At 42.4% G+C, this 14,952-nt stretch overlaps 1 protein-coding gene across 5 annotated transcripts in view; it reads left to right on the top strand.

Moving 5' to 3' along the window:
* RNASEH2B (ribonuclease H2 subunit B) overlaps positions 1-14,952 on the top strand; it is an 84,047-nt gene that overhangs the window by 43,834 nt on the left and 25,261 nt on the right. For all 5 annotated transcript variants that reach the window (XM_082602073.1, XM_082602074.1, XM_082602070.1 and 2 more), the window contains 4 exons: positions 662-726; positions 2,336-2,441; positions 5,058-5,139; positions 6,487-6,529. In XM_082602073.1, the coding sequence (XP_082458199.1) occupies positions 662-726; positions 2,336-2,441; positions 5,058-5,139; positions 6,487-6,529 (296 nt within the window). The remainder of the gene's footprint in view (positions 1-661; positions 727-2,335; positions 2,442-5,057; positions 5,140-6,486; positions 6,530-14,952) is intronic.

Here is a 14,952-nt window from a genome sequence, read left to right as displayed (position 1 = left end):
ATGTGTATAAATATCAAATCACTACACCTGAAACTTAATATGACATTGTATGTCAGTTATACTTCAGTTAAAAAATTACCTTTCCTCCAGATTTATCTGTAGAATTGTTTTCAGTTTTATTGAGAAATAATTGACATATATCACTGTGTAGGTTTAAGTTGTACAAAATAATGGTTTGATTTACATATATTTTGAAATGACTATCAGTAGATTTAGTTAACATCCACCATCTTGTATAGATACAGTAAAGAGAAAAAAATTTCTCCTTGTGATAAGAACAGTTTGTATAATTTGATAATTTTCTTAAATTCCCACTCATTTAATAGTTGGTTGAGATCTGAGGTATCCCAGTTCTGTTTAGGGATTTTTTTTAATGTCTCAAGTATGCTCCCAGGGTTATAAATTGAGTTTTTCAAAAGTGTAAAATATTAGGAAATTTTTTTTTTTTTTTTGACCACGTCTCACGGCTTATGGGACCTTAGTTCACCAACTAGAGGTTGAACCCAGGGCCTTGCAGTAAAAGCAGAGTCCTAACCACTGGACTGACAGGGAATTCCCTAAAATATTTTAAAACTGTTATCTTGTATATGATATAAACTTACGAGTTTATTTTTTGTTTAATCCACTGCACTGTCTTTTTTTTTCTTTTAATTTAATCCAGAAATAGACAAGAAGAAATATTACAAGTACAGCAAAGAGAAGACATTAAAATGGCTGGAAAAAAAGGTACAGTACCTCTCCAATGCCTTGTGGCAGAAAGAGTTTAATGCTCCTTTTTAAACATATTTAGAGAAGGTAGTAAGCCTGACCCCAAAGACCATCTTGAACATCCAACTACAAGAGAGAAGCTGTACAAAGACCTCCAAGTGGGAGAAGAATCTTTGGCTTTTCAATCTCCCTAATTCATGTATTTTTTTTAGCTTGATGTGTTCCTTTGACCTGCATCCCCATTTCCCTGTGGTCCTCACCAGCGAATGAAGAAGTTCTTGCTATTTGTTGGTGTAGACTTGAGTCTTTCAAGCCAGGTAATACCAGGGCTACGTGCACTTGATGCTGTCAGTCCTATAGGCGTCTCAGAGGTCGACATTGCTCACACGTGACCCACAGGGGACCAGGCAGATGGGATTCAGGCTTAGTGTCTGGATGCTGAAGAGGGGTCATCTTCCAGGCAAACCCTGTAACTTAGTGATCCTAAGAATTAGACCTAATATAAGGTCTTGGGCAGTGTTTTTCAAATCGATTTAGTGGATCACAATCAGTATTTCTCTTGGAATGGAATGGAATAGAATAGGATAGGATGTATTAAAAGATAGCACAGAGTATGGGCAAGTATTAAGTATGACTGTATGGAACGTACTTATATATGTTTTGGGGTATTGGGTTGCTGTGTATTTCTTACTATGGGTATAGTAAAGGAAAAAACAAAAAAACTACTGGTCTAAGGATATTGCATACTTTCACCGTGATAAAGAATCTCGCCAAACCAGATCTATGGATGACAAAGTTTTTGTAAGTTCAGTGGATACCAGTTCTAGTACTGATTCCTAAGATTCTCTTCTATCTTGTATGTGAAAAACATGTTTGTAATATCATGTTACTGAGCACATTGGGAACTTGGGAACATAGAAATGAACCTTGCCAAATTAATCAGGTTCTCATGTACAGAGTGGTGAAAAGATTTGAAAAGTACCCATGTTTCACTTTTCATTTGCTTTAATGGTAAGTAGTATTTGCATTAGTAGAATTCTGTGTAGGTGAAGACTGATAAGTACTGAGCAGAAACTTGGCATTTTGTTTTTGCTCTTAGCAAATGATAATGACACGAAATAGCAAAGTGAGGTTTATGTTTATTGATTGTGTTTCCTTTCTTAAATTCCTAGGAAGTGAGAAATGTATATTATTTATTCTATTTAGAAAATCATTACATATAAGCTTTGTGCCATGTTCTGTACTAAGAGCTTAACATACATTAACTCATTTAATCCTCACAACAGTACTATGAGATAGGTACTATCTTTATCCCCCTCTCATAGATAGAGGCACAGAGAGGTTAAGTAACTAGCCCATGGTCACAGAGCAAACCCAAGCAGCCTCCCTCCAGAGTCAGTGCTCTCATATTGTGTAGGCCTTAGGAAGTCCACGTACTGAGCTCATCCCGTAGTGATGTCACTACCCTTCACCTTTCTTCTCATCTTGTGATATCTGGTGAAGGTATTTCTAGGTCCTCAACTACTTCTTCCTGGATCTTAACTGGATTGAGGACTGTCTGGAAAGTCATGGGGTTTCTAAAGTTAGTTGAAAATACCCTGATATTCCCCTTTTGGTTATTTCATAGGTTAATCAGACTATGGCAGCGTTAAAAACCAATAATGTAAATGTCGGTGCCCGGGTACAGTCTACTGCATTTTTCTCTGGTGACCCGGTTTCCAGTGACAAGGAAGGTAAGTAAATCATTTCATCAGAAATTATTTTTGTCTGGAGTAAGTTGCTGACCGGAGTAAATGCCAGTCTTATAATTTTAAAATCTTAATGTCTCAGAAGCTTCACATTCTTGCCGATGTGTTCTCATAGACCTTGTGGCAGGTGTGCATTTTATTTCAGAACCAAGTAGTATTTCTGCTGTAGTTCACTTTTTTCACTAATTGATACTTAAATCATTCATTCAAGAAATATATATTTTGCGCTAACAATAATAACAGCCCTAACAGCCCTGGCTGTCATTTACTGAGGGTGTGTCGTGTGCCAAGCCTTTTACTCAGCTGCCAGAGTGCACACATTAGCCCATCTGACACTCCATCTAAGTCTCATTTTACAGTGAGAGTCCTGAGGCTGTGTCCAAAGTCACACAGCTGGTAAATGGGTAGAGCTGAGCTACTAATGGAGCTTGCCTGACTCTTAAGCCCACACTCATAACCTTTTTGTTGTACTGTTCGTGTGGCACAAGGATTTCCAATGAGTTGTATCTGTTTGCATCTTACTCAAGAAGCATAGGTCCTACTGTAGGTCTCAATATTTTGATTTTCGATGAAACTTTATTCAATTGGCAATTTTTTCTTTTAGGTTATTAAGGTAAATTTTTTGCTTTTTTACAGTGTAGTATCCTCTTATTTTTATATGTGTAGTTGAATAAAAACAACTATCTAATACAATTAACTTTCTGAAATGGTAGAACAGACATTATTCTGACTTTAAGCTCCAATTCAGTGTTGCCCGTTCTAGTATACAACTCCAAAACATCAGAGTTTCATCATGAAAAAAAAAAAAAAAAAGAACTAGGAACGGTGGCCTGTTGGTAATTCAGGGAATCTTTGACTCGCAGAAATCCACCTTACAGTACGTTGTACATATGGATAATAGCTGGCTCCTGCCATTCTGGGAGTGGTAGACTTGCCCTTGACATCTGAGTTTACCAGCTATCAGTGTCTTTGATTGGCTTTAACAAAAGAAGAGAAGGGACTGAGTCAAGTGGCTGGACAGATAGACAGATGCATGGATTGATGGATGGATGGATGGATCGATAAAACCATAGATTTTTGTTAAAGTAGGAGAAGGGGTGTTAGAGGTTATTTAGACAGATCTTCTCATTTTAAAAATGAAAAACTGTGGTCTTAGAGAAGCAGATGACTTACTCAAGGTTACCCATCCTAGCTAGCAGGCCAGGTCTTGTGCTCTGAGGCCAGTGTTTGTACCAATCTCTAAATATGAGTCTGGGCTTGGCTATATGACCGTTTAGTTCCCCAGCCATAAAGTAAGCTTTATACTCTACATTCTTTCCTTTTTTAGATCTTTAGCTTGATATGCTACCAGAAGAAGCAAACGGATGATATATTGGCTTTCTTAAAATAACTTTCTTTGTCTACTCGTGACTCATTAGATAATTACTAACTCAGAACCATGAGTATATTTTAAGAAGGGTCCAGTGGTAACTTTCAGTTCTGTGCTGGCAGTGAAAATGTCTTACTGAAGACTTTTTGAGATGAGGTGGACCAGGCAGCAGTCATTTTCTAATACTGAAGCAAATTGTTATCCTAACGTTGAAGGTAGAAGAGAAAGGAAGAAAAGAAGAAAATGAATATCCCAGCAACAAACCTGGGATATTGCTTTTGGTAGTTTATATCCCCTTGTGATTATCCCATCTATTAAGTTTGATTATGCCCTAGTATTCTACAAAAAATACTGAATTAAGGAACAGAGCTTTAAAACAGATTTTCTCTTATGTTCTGTATTTAATTGATACCAGAGTTTCATTTTAGTACTGAGAATCCAAATGCTTTAGAAGTAATGATTATACTCTCTGCTGAGTTTTGTTTTTTCTATTTTTTAAGGCATTTTATTAGTTTGGGAGTATATATAACATTCAGGACTCTTATAAAGCAAGTACTTAATAGAGACATATCATGTATTATTTCTCTTAAATGAGCATACTCATTTACTGTTCAATAATTAGATTTATTTCATATTGAAACAGACCTAGAAAAGATTAGTCTTTTAAAAAGACATGAATATTTCATATTGTTACATCTGGTTTTTTGGGGGTTTTTTTTTGCGGTGCGCGGGCCTCTCACTGTTGTGGCCTCTCCCATTGCGGAGCACAGGCTCCGGACGCGCAGGCTCAGCAGCCATGGCTCACGGGCCCAGCCACTCCGCGGCATGTGGGATCTTCCCGGACCGGGGCACGAACCCGTGTCCCCTGCATCAGCAGGTGGACTCTCAACCACTGTGCCACCAGGGAAGCCCACATCTGATTTTTGAACTTTATTTGTATTCAAGGGCCTCAGCTAAGAAAAGAACCCTGAGTTTTTACCTGTTATTTAGTGGGCATCTACTGTATTGTGCTTGATTATCTCATCATATCTTTGATATCATCCTACATATCCATCCATCAGATTACCCCACTACTGTGATAGATAGATATGAGCATCCCCGTTTCACAAAAAAAGCTTAAATGACTCTCTAAGGCCAGACAGTGACAGAATTTGAACTCTGGTCAATTTGACTGTGAAACTGCCATAATTATTACTAATTTTTTTTTTCGTTCTCCATTCTATTTCTTTCAGAGGATTATATTCGTTATGCCCATGGTCTGATATCTGATTACATCCCTAAAGAATTAAGTGATGACTTATCTAAATATTTAAAGTAAGTATGGTTCAGCTTTAGTCATAATTAAGCATAATTGTGCTTCTTGGTTTCCAAGAAATAGGGTTTCTTTGTGGCTTATATCACTTTTTCTGATAAGAGATTATTCTTGAGTTATGTCATAGACTGTATGATTTGGAGGTGATTTTTAATGGATAGTTTTTTGATTGGAACAAACTGATTTAATGGTTTGTAGGAACCCCTGAGTGTTAGGATTGGCGTTATCAGTTGTTTTGATATTAGAGGGTGAACTGTGTTAAAATTTTATCCCCAGCCAGACTTAACTAATTTGGTTTGTGGGAAGGAAAGAGCAGATGGCAGAATATAATATTTTTGAAAGTTATATTTAAAGGATTTGTACCATTTTTATTATCATTAGATGTTCACTGAGTATTTTTATTATGCGTAACACTTGGAACTCAGTGAAGAATGAAACACAATCTGTGCCTTTCAGGGGGAAGAAGGGTTTGAGAATGACTTGCTTTGTGTTCCTTCCTTCATAATGGTCTTTAATAAAATAGAAAGACTTTATCTTAGGCTGACAAAAATGTTTATTTTCTGTATTTTAGCAACTGTTGTTCAGATTTCATGTGTGTGATGATTTAATAGCCTTTCTTAATTCTTATAATAGTTTTTTCCTCTGATACATGAATATAAGATGACTTTTTAATAGATACAGTTGCTGTTTTTAGCAAATTGCATTTTAGGTCCTACTTTAAAAAAACATTTAGTAGATACTGGTTTCTGTAGTATAGTAATATAGTATGTTGAAAGCCTGCTTTGAATTGATAAACATATCCTTCTGTTTAATATTTTCCTGGATTTCTTTGTACCTGCTTATCTTGTTAGAGACCTTATGTCTTTGTATTCCATTACTTTTTTATATTCTTTACTGCTGAAATTTTTAAGTTTTGGTTAAAGACTTGAGGAGAAAGATATGTCAATTAAACTTTAATAGAAGAAAAGTAAAGTTTGTATGACTTTTTGTCAACAGTTAAAATAATTTTCACTTTTATATATATTCTAGATTCATCATTTATGATGAAAAAATACAGTACCAAAATGCAGATTTTTAGAGGCTAAAGAAAAGCAAGTCCATTTCAGCAAATGACTTCTCATTTTGTTTTTTAGCTCAGACAATTCCAATACTTAGAATTAAGGAGGCAAATGAACATTTATTCACTTAGAGAAAGTTCAGTCTTTCCACTGAGGTGGTTGAGCATTAAGATATATGGAGGTGAAACTACTAGATGAAAGTAGGACTTACTAAGTCTGAAGTTGGCCCAGGTTTTCTGTTTGCTTGTCTATGGAAAACCATGACTGTGATTTTTATTTTTTACTCCTCAGGCTTCCAGAACCTCCAGCTTCAGTGCCAGACCCTCCATCAAAGGTAAGAAGCTGTGACTAAGCTATCTTTGGAGGACTTAGAAAAATATTATACTTTTGCCACATAAATTTCGTTTAGTATATTTTAAAACATACTTCATTCACTTTATGCGGAATAAAGATTATACTGGGCTCTCCATCAGTATTTCTATTTCTGTGGCTTTTATGTGAATGATAAATAAAGTGCTGTGAAAATCAAAGAGTTGATTTTAGCTGGATACCTATGTCAAAATATTAAAGAAGTATAATTAAAATGAAGTCTTCTTGAGTGAGCTAGATCCTGTAATTAACTTTATTAATCACCAGGAATACTCCATAGCTAAAACTCATTTTGCCAAATATAATTGTCATGGGCACAAAGGCACATAGAGCATGATTTTTGCAACACAGAGAAGCTATCAGTGGAAAACCTTTCCCCTTCCAGATGTTCTCAAACTGCCACCCACAGCTCCTCTGCACTGTGGGCTGTGGCCTAGGTTTGTCTCCCAGATACAGGGAGTAGAGAAGCCAGCTGTAAACCACACCTGAGAGCAAAGAGTAGCATCCCGACGTCCAGGCGTGATCGCACACCAGTGAGCGCTGCTCAGACACAGGGAAGTAAACACATGCAACAGCTTGTCCGTGAGGTCATTCTCCTGCCAGAAGAGTAATGAGTGCCTTGCAAATGAATGTAAAGTGGGTGTTAAACAACTTTCCCTTTTCCCTGCCTTCGAGGTGACCAACATGCTCAGGATATTTTTTTTTAATCATTCCTGTTTGAAGGTGGTCATGGCTCTAAAAACACTCATTACTTTGACTTTTAGAAAAGGACGTAAAATTTAAAGTGCATCAGTGTTAGTTGTGGGCCTTTTTCAGCAAATTGCCCGAGGAGGTTCATCTTTTCCTCTCTGGAAGAATAGTACTGGAGGAAGTCAGTTGGTGTAAGATGTACAGTTATTCTAGGTCACACCCACATTTCTTCCAGTCCAGTAGTGAACCTCTGACCACAGCACCAGGGGATATAGATATGGTTGTCTTGTTCTAACTAAGAGGACAGGTGTATTTTTTTTTTCTTATTTCTCTCCCTCCACAAGTGAAGCATATTTCTTTCTCCCCAATATCTGTCTTCCTTAGTAACATAGAGATCATTCATGAATGGATGAAAACCTATACTTGAAGGTTTTAGCCTTTGATACTGTTGCTGGAGGTTAGGTTCTTATTTTTTTGTAGAAAGAATTCAGAGCTGAGACTGAGAGGCCAAGTAAGCAAAGGATTTATTGAGTGACAGTACAAACTCAGGAGGGAGCGCAGGCGGGCTCAGGTGAGCAGCAGTGAGTTCCTTTCGGCAAGCTGGTCATACGGGGTGTGAAAGTGATTGGGCGGAATATTCATCAAGGAGGGAGGGGTTTGGGGGTAATTTCCTGGCTTTCATCCCAGGTCCACCTTCCCGAGAGGAGGGGGAGTTTCTGTCCTTATCTGGCTTTGCTCGGATCTGTCATGGTGCCGGTGCATGATGGGTACGCTCTGGTTGCAATGCTAATTCTACTGTAATGAGGGCATAACGAGCAAAAGGTGACATTCCGACCAGGAGGTTCCTGCCTTTCTTTGTTTGCCTCTAGGACCCTTGTCTTCACAAGATACATGGTCTCCTGTCAGCCCGGAGGTTCCCGCTTTTCTGTGTTTGCCCCTAGAACCCCTGTCATTGCAAGATGTATTCTGGTCTCCTGTCACATGACCTGTGCCTCCCTCCTCTGCTCATGTCTGTCTAGCTGCCTGCTCTAATGTCTCCCCCCTCGAGGAGTCTGGACCCTTAAAATCTTTTAAGGGTCAAAGGGTCGATGGTCCATCTTCTGTAGCTGCTTCAAACTGAGCAGGGGCATTGTCCCTACCAGTGGGGTCCAGATCACCTTGCTCCCTGTCAGAGATAGGAGGTCTCAGGGTCATGTACAGTGGCAGAGATGGAGAGTGGGGAGTAGAAGGAGGCTGCAGCCCTGTCCAGGGGATGTTGATGGCCCCCATGTTCATGCAGGATGGGTTGATATCCCTGGCATACCATCATCTGTAGGTGACACTGTTGTGACCTGAAGAAACAGACTTAACAAACAGGAGATTAAAAAGGCAGGGTCCCCAAATCAGCAAAAATATTATTGCAGTCAGAGGTCCAAGCAGGGGTAGGAACCAGGTCATGTTTGGTGATACCCCTCTGATTGCAGTCCATGTGGAGCTGGCACTGGGGTTACCCTTTCCACAAGTGTGTAGCCATCGGGCCTGTTCATGTGTCTTTTGGATATCTTCTTCCACCTGGCCAGTGGTGTTGAGGTAGGTGCAGCACATTTTTTTGATTACTGCACATACCCCTCCCCGTTCAGCTAGCAGAGAGTCCAGGGCCAGTCCATTATCCATCACCACACTTGCTAGGAAATAAAGGGGGGATCCCCCATGGTCCTGGCCAGAGGAGATAGAATATCTGGCAGGTTACAAAGCATTGCCTCAAGGTAGGCAAAGCCGCCCATGGGGCCACCAAACAACAGCTGCTCCAGTTCCTGCCAGGATGAGGCCCAATCAGCCTCTTATTTCAGGAGTGGCAGATATTATGGATGGTTACACCTAGGTTCATCTGATTACTCAGTTGGCCTAGCGTGCACTGTCCTGCAAGCAGGGCATTATCTATCCAAGGAAAGGCCACGGCCAATCCTGGGGAGGGGAAGGAGAGCTGGGGTTGTTCTGAGAAGGCAGCTGGTTTATGTTCAGGCCACAGAGGGACAGGCGTCTGGGGGAGTGCATGCCTGGCGCACTTCTGAGGAGCTGAGCCATTCTGTACGTGGTTTCCTCAAGAGGGTGTACCCATGCGGCTTGAGGAGAGAGACCACTGTTACAAGAGGGGTCGTGAGGTGTGGGGACTTTTCTGTAGGCCTTAGGAGGGCCATATTGTAAATGCTGGACAACTGGCGTTTTCCCTCCCTCTTCCACTGGCCACTAGGGGCAGGGGCAGCAACACAGGCTAGACTCATTGCACTTGAGAATGAGTACTTGGTATTGGTTAGAAATATTAATGTGAGGGGTGAGATCCAAGCATGGATGCTGCATTAGGGACGGGATTTGAACTTCAAGAGGGATAGGTTTAGCAGAACCGTTGACCAGGGTGAGAGTGAGGTTGTCATTCTTAGGCATAAAATGTCATACCTTTAATCCGTACGTGTCACTCTGTGGGTGGGGATAACAGATCCAGCACCGGAGTAGATTTTCTCCATGGGCTGCAATTCTTGAGAGATTTACTATTGCATTAAATTCCCATTTCCCTAGTGTGGACACCCAAAAGCGGGAGAGAAAGGTTAGGGTGAATAACGACCTCATGATGGCGGAGGTGAGCTAAAAGTGAACAGTCCTTTTTGAACCCAGCATGGACTGAGTAGAGCCCCCTCGGGTATAGGTGCTGCACCAAGGCGGCACCCACAGAAGATAATGAGAGTAAGAAGGACCGAGAGGAAGGTAATAAGCATCCATATCCACCAGAGTATATTGGTTAATTTGTGGGTGGACTGGGGTAACAGGAGGCAAAAGGCAGACAGTGACTTTGGTTTCTCAGTCTTGAATTTGTGAAGTTTCTTTGTCCTTGTTAAATAACAGTTTCAGGTCTTGAAGAGGTTCACTCAACCATCGGACTCTTCTGGCCGTCCAGGATCCTCTGTGTCCTCTGAAGACTCAGGGGAGGGGTAGGTTTGATTCTAGAAAGGTGCACCCAACTAGTGATTCCCCATACTTTCATTACAGTAGGAGTGCTAAGGACCTAGTAAGGCCCCTTCCACTGGGTAGTAATTGTTCAGAGGGGGACCCTTCTCTCCATGTTTTTAGGAGGCAAAATCTCCTGGCTGAACCTGAATGGGGTCAGGTTCTTGGCTGGGGCTGGTAAAATCTGATTTCCAGATTCTGAAATTGCCCTTTGGACTTGTCCCAGATTAATCAGTTACTTAGTGAGCTCATTGGTGTCAGTGTCCACCAAAATATCTGCAGGTAAAAAGGGCCTACCATCAGTCATTTCAAAAGGGCCTGAGCCTTAGCCCCGTTTTAGGTCCACCCTGGTTCTCAGGAGGGCTATGGGCCAAGGTTCTGACGACATCTCTTGACAAAGTTTAGCCAGGGTTCTTTTTAAAGTGTGATTTGCCCTTTACACCTTCCCGATGACTGAGGCCTCCAGGCAAATGGAGGTGATAGCAGATGCCTAGGGCACTAGAGATTTGTTGGGTAACCCTAGCCATAAAAGAGGGACTGTTATCACTTTGTAAAAACCATGCAAGTCTGAACCAAGGAATTATTTCCTTTAATAATGCCTTTAGTACTTCCTGAGCTGTCTTGGTCCTTCCTTGTTGGAAAGGCTTCCACCCATCTAGTATAAGTGTCAATAAAGACCAGAAGGTTTTTATACCCCTGGGAGGATGGCATCTGGGTAAAGACTGTTTGCCAGTCCTACCTGGATAGATTCCTTTTCTTTGGATGGGCTGGAGAAGTGGAGGCCTTAGTTTCCCCCCGGCTTACTATGGTGTCATATATTACAGGCCCTATGACCTCTAGGATACTCTAGAAAGGCCCATTCCAGAGAAGACTTTCTCTACCAGGTTCATCAAAGCATCCCTTCCCAAATGAGAGGAGTCATGGAGTGATTAAAAAAATTTCCACTGTAATGCTCTGGGCAGTAGTATTGTTTTTCCTTAATCCACCGGCCATCAGGGCCTTTTTGGTATCCCCTAGTTCTAGCCCGCTGTATTTCCTTGATTGTGTACTGAGGTGACGAAAGCGGGTTGTGGGTTGGTACCTGGGGGAGCAAGGCAGCCCAGGTAAAAGGGGTTTTACAAGAACTACACTCTTTGCCAGGTTGTTTCCTTTTGTTATGTCTGAGTTTCCTTTCTGATGTCCCTTGCAGTGAGTAACTGCCACCTCCTTGGAGTCTTGTATTGCCTCTGGGAGTTCTAAGAGCTCCTGGCAGTGCTGGATTGGGGAATCCCATGCAGTTAGGGGTCCTCTGTGCTTCCAAATGGCAGCATATGCATGTAACACCAAAAAATACATACTTAGAATCGCTATAGATATTGATCCTCTTGTCGCTTCCTAGCCTGAGAGCTTGAGCTAGAAGTATAAGCTCGGCTTTTGGTGCTGAGATTTGAGGTGGCGGGACACCAGCTTCTGTGATCTTACGTAGATCTACTCTGGCGTACCCTGCCTTCTGGACGCTTCTTATATATAGCTGCTTCCATCAGTAAACCAGACAGCTTCAGGGTCATCGAGAGGCTGGTCCCTAAGGTCAGGTCTACTAGAGTACACCTGTTCGATGGTCTCAGTGCAAGAATGAGGTAATTCCTCTGGGCTTTCTATTGGTATAAGGCTGGCTGGATTTAGGGTCTGACATACCTTAAAGGTCACTTCAGGAGAGTTAAGAAGGAGGGCGTCATATTTTGTGACAGGACCTCCAGTCAGCCATTGGTGTCCCTTAATTTCTGGTATTCCCTGTATCGAGTGTGGCGTCAATACCTCTAAGGGGTTGACCCATGGTGAGTTGTTTTTTTTTGTTTGTTTGTTTGTTTGTTTGTTTTTGCGGTACACGGGCCTCTCACTGCTGTGGCCTCTCCCGCTGCGGAGCACAGGCTCCAGACGCGCAGGCCCAGCAGCCACGGCCCACGGGCCCAGCCGCTCCGCAGCATGTGGGATCTTCCCGGACCGGGGTACAAACCCACGCCCCCTGCATCGGCAGGTGGACTCTCAACAACTGCGCCACCAGGGAAGCCCCATGGTGAGTTTTGTGGCCTCTTCAGTTATCAGGGCTGTGGCCGCTACAGCTCTCAGACACATCCCGAGGCCACTGGGTCCAATTGCTTGGAGAGATATGCCACCCACCATGGGATTGGTCCCACCTTTTGGGTGAGAATTCCCAGGGCTATTCCCTGTTTTTCTGAGGTAAACAGAGTAAAGGGCTTGTTTAGATCTGGGATCCCTAGGGCTGGGGCACTAGTCACGATGGTCTTCATCTGATCAAATGCTCTTTGTAAGTTACCCATCCAATCTACAGGTTCTGTGTCTAGTCCCTTGAAGGCCTCATATAATGGCTTTGCCATGAGACCAAACCCAGGGATCCAAATCCTTCAAAATCCAGCCATCCCTAAGAAGGTTCTGAGCTGTCTCTTTGTGTGTGGTGGCTGTCAGTGGAGGACTGCCTCCTCACGCCGGGTCGTAAGGGGCCACTTTCCCGGGCTTAGACCACAACACGTCCCGCGTAGGTGACTCTGTGGGAGGAGATTTGGGCTCGGGGTACCTTTTACCCCGAGCCCAGGAAACTGAGGGCCTGTACAGTGTTTTGGTCTGAGGCTTCCTCCGAGGGGCTGAAAATAAGGAGGTCATTTACATAGTGTAATAATGCCCACATCTCTAATGTAAGTTCCTTAAGTTCCTTTGCTAGGGTGTTGCCAAACAGGTGTGGTCTGTCCTAGAATCCCTCGGGAAGGACAGTCCAGGTATATTGTTGGGTCATATTGGTGTCTGGATCAGTCCATTCAAAGGTAAAAAGGTATTGGGAATCAGAGTGAACAGGTATACAGAAGAAGGCATCTTTAAGATCAAGGACTGTAAACCATGCTGTGTCCTTCGGGGTCTGAGTAAGGATCACGTATGGATTGGGAACAGTCAGATGGAGAGGAATCATAGCTTCATTTATGATTTGAGGATCTTGGACCACTCTATAGTCCCCATTTGGTTTGAGGATAGGTGGGATTGGAGCATTACAAGGAGACGGGCCTGATACCAAAGGCCCACATTTGATGAATTTTGAGATCCGGGGCTTGAGTCCTTGTCGAGCCTCTGGTTTTATGGGGTACCGACACCTGGAAGGGAAGATATTAGCCTCCTTTAAAAGATGATTTTTAAGGAGTGGCAAATTTTGCCCGTCCTGGGATTGATTCCCTGATTCCCAGACCTGTGGATCTGTAAGTTTTTCAATTTCTGGGGAAATATTAGGGGCCGGACTGTCCATGTCTTGTATAATGCATAGTCCAGCCAAAAATAGGCCTTGGTTTTGGTTTTCAGGGAGAGTAAAAGTTGCCCCCAAGGCTGAAAGAAAATCTCTTCCCAATAATGGGCTAGGGCATTCAAGCATGACAAGAAACTTCTAAGTTATAAGGGTCTTTCCCCAGGTGCAAAGTAGAGGAGTGGTGAGAAGTTTCAGCTTTAACCTACCTTCTACCCCAATGATACAGCAAGTTTCAGGGGCGAGAGGCCCAGCGTGAGAAGTCAGGACAGAGTAAGTGGCTTCCCTGCCCACTGGAAACTGGACAAGTTTACCTGCCACGTCAGTGGTCAACCATGGTTCTTCCCTTGTGATTATGACTGTCTTCTCAGGAACCTTGGGAGGTCCCAGGTCTCATCAATCAACCACTGACATGACTGGCAAGGGGGAATTTCCCTGCTCCCTTTGGAGCTGAGGGCCCTTCCCTGCTCCAGTGACCCATCTTCTTACAGAGCGGGCATGGCATCTTGGGTAGAGGCTGGGACCTATTTCCTGGGCATTCCTTACTCCAGTCTTTGGGGCTCCCACAACTAAAACAGGCTCCTTTACCTGGTGGAGCCTTCTGGAAGTACCTTTGGGGTGACCAGGAGGTGGGTTAGGTCCTGCCATAATGGCTGCCAGAATCTTGGCTTGCCGATGGGCCCTTCTCAAGTCACACTGTTTCTTCCTTTCTTCCTCAGCCTGGTCTCTATTATTTATTTATTTATTTATTTTAAATTTTATTTTATTTATTTTTTTATACAGCAGGTTCTTATTAGTCATCAGTTTTATACACGTCAGTGTATACATGTCAATCCCAATCACCCAATTCAGCACACCACCCCCCCACGGTTTTCCCCCCTTGGTGTCCATACGTTTGTTCTCTACATCTGTGTCTTAACTTCTGCCCTGCAAACCGGTTCATCTGTACCATTTTTCTAGGTTCCACGTACATACATTAATATACGATATTTGTTTTTCTCTTTCTGACTTACTTCACTCTGTATGACAGTCTCTAGATCCAACCACGTCTCAACAAATGACTCAATTTCATTCCTTTTTATGGCTGAGTTATATTCCATTGAATATATGTACCACAACTTCTTTATCCATTCGTCTGTCGATGAGCATTTAGGTTGCTTCCATGACGTGGCTATTGTAAATAGTGCTGCAATGAACATTGAGGTGCATGTGTCTTTTTGGATTATGGTTTTCTCTGGGTATATGCGCAGTAGTGGGATTGCTGGATCATACGGTAATTCTATTTTTAGTTTTTTAAGGAACCTCCATACTGTTCTCCATAGTGGCTGTATCAGTTTACATTCCCACCAACAGTGCAAGAGGGTTCCCTTTTCTCCACACCCTCTCCAGCATTTGTTGTTTGTAAATTTTCTGATGATGCCCATTCTAACTGGTGTGAG

This window comes from Mesoplodon mirus (assembly GCF_964341445.2).
Source record: "Mesoplodon mirus genome assembly, chromosome: 17".
NCBI classification, from domain to species: Eukaryota; Metazoa; Chordata; class Mammalia; order Artiodactyla; family Ziphiidae; genus Mesoplodon; species Mesoplodon mirus.
The sequence above is the reverse complement of the archived record's forward strand: the minus strand, read 5'-3'. Positions and strand labels throughout refer to the sequence as shown.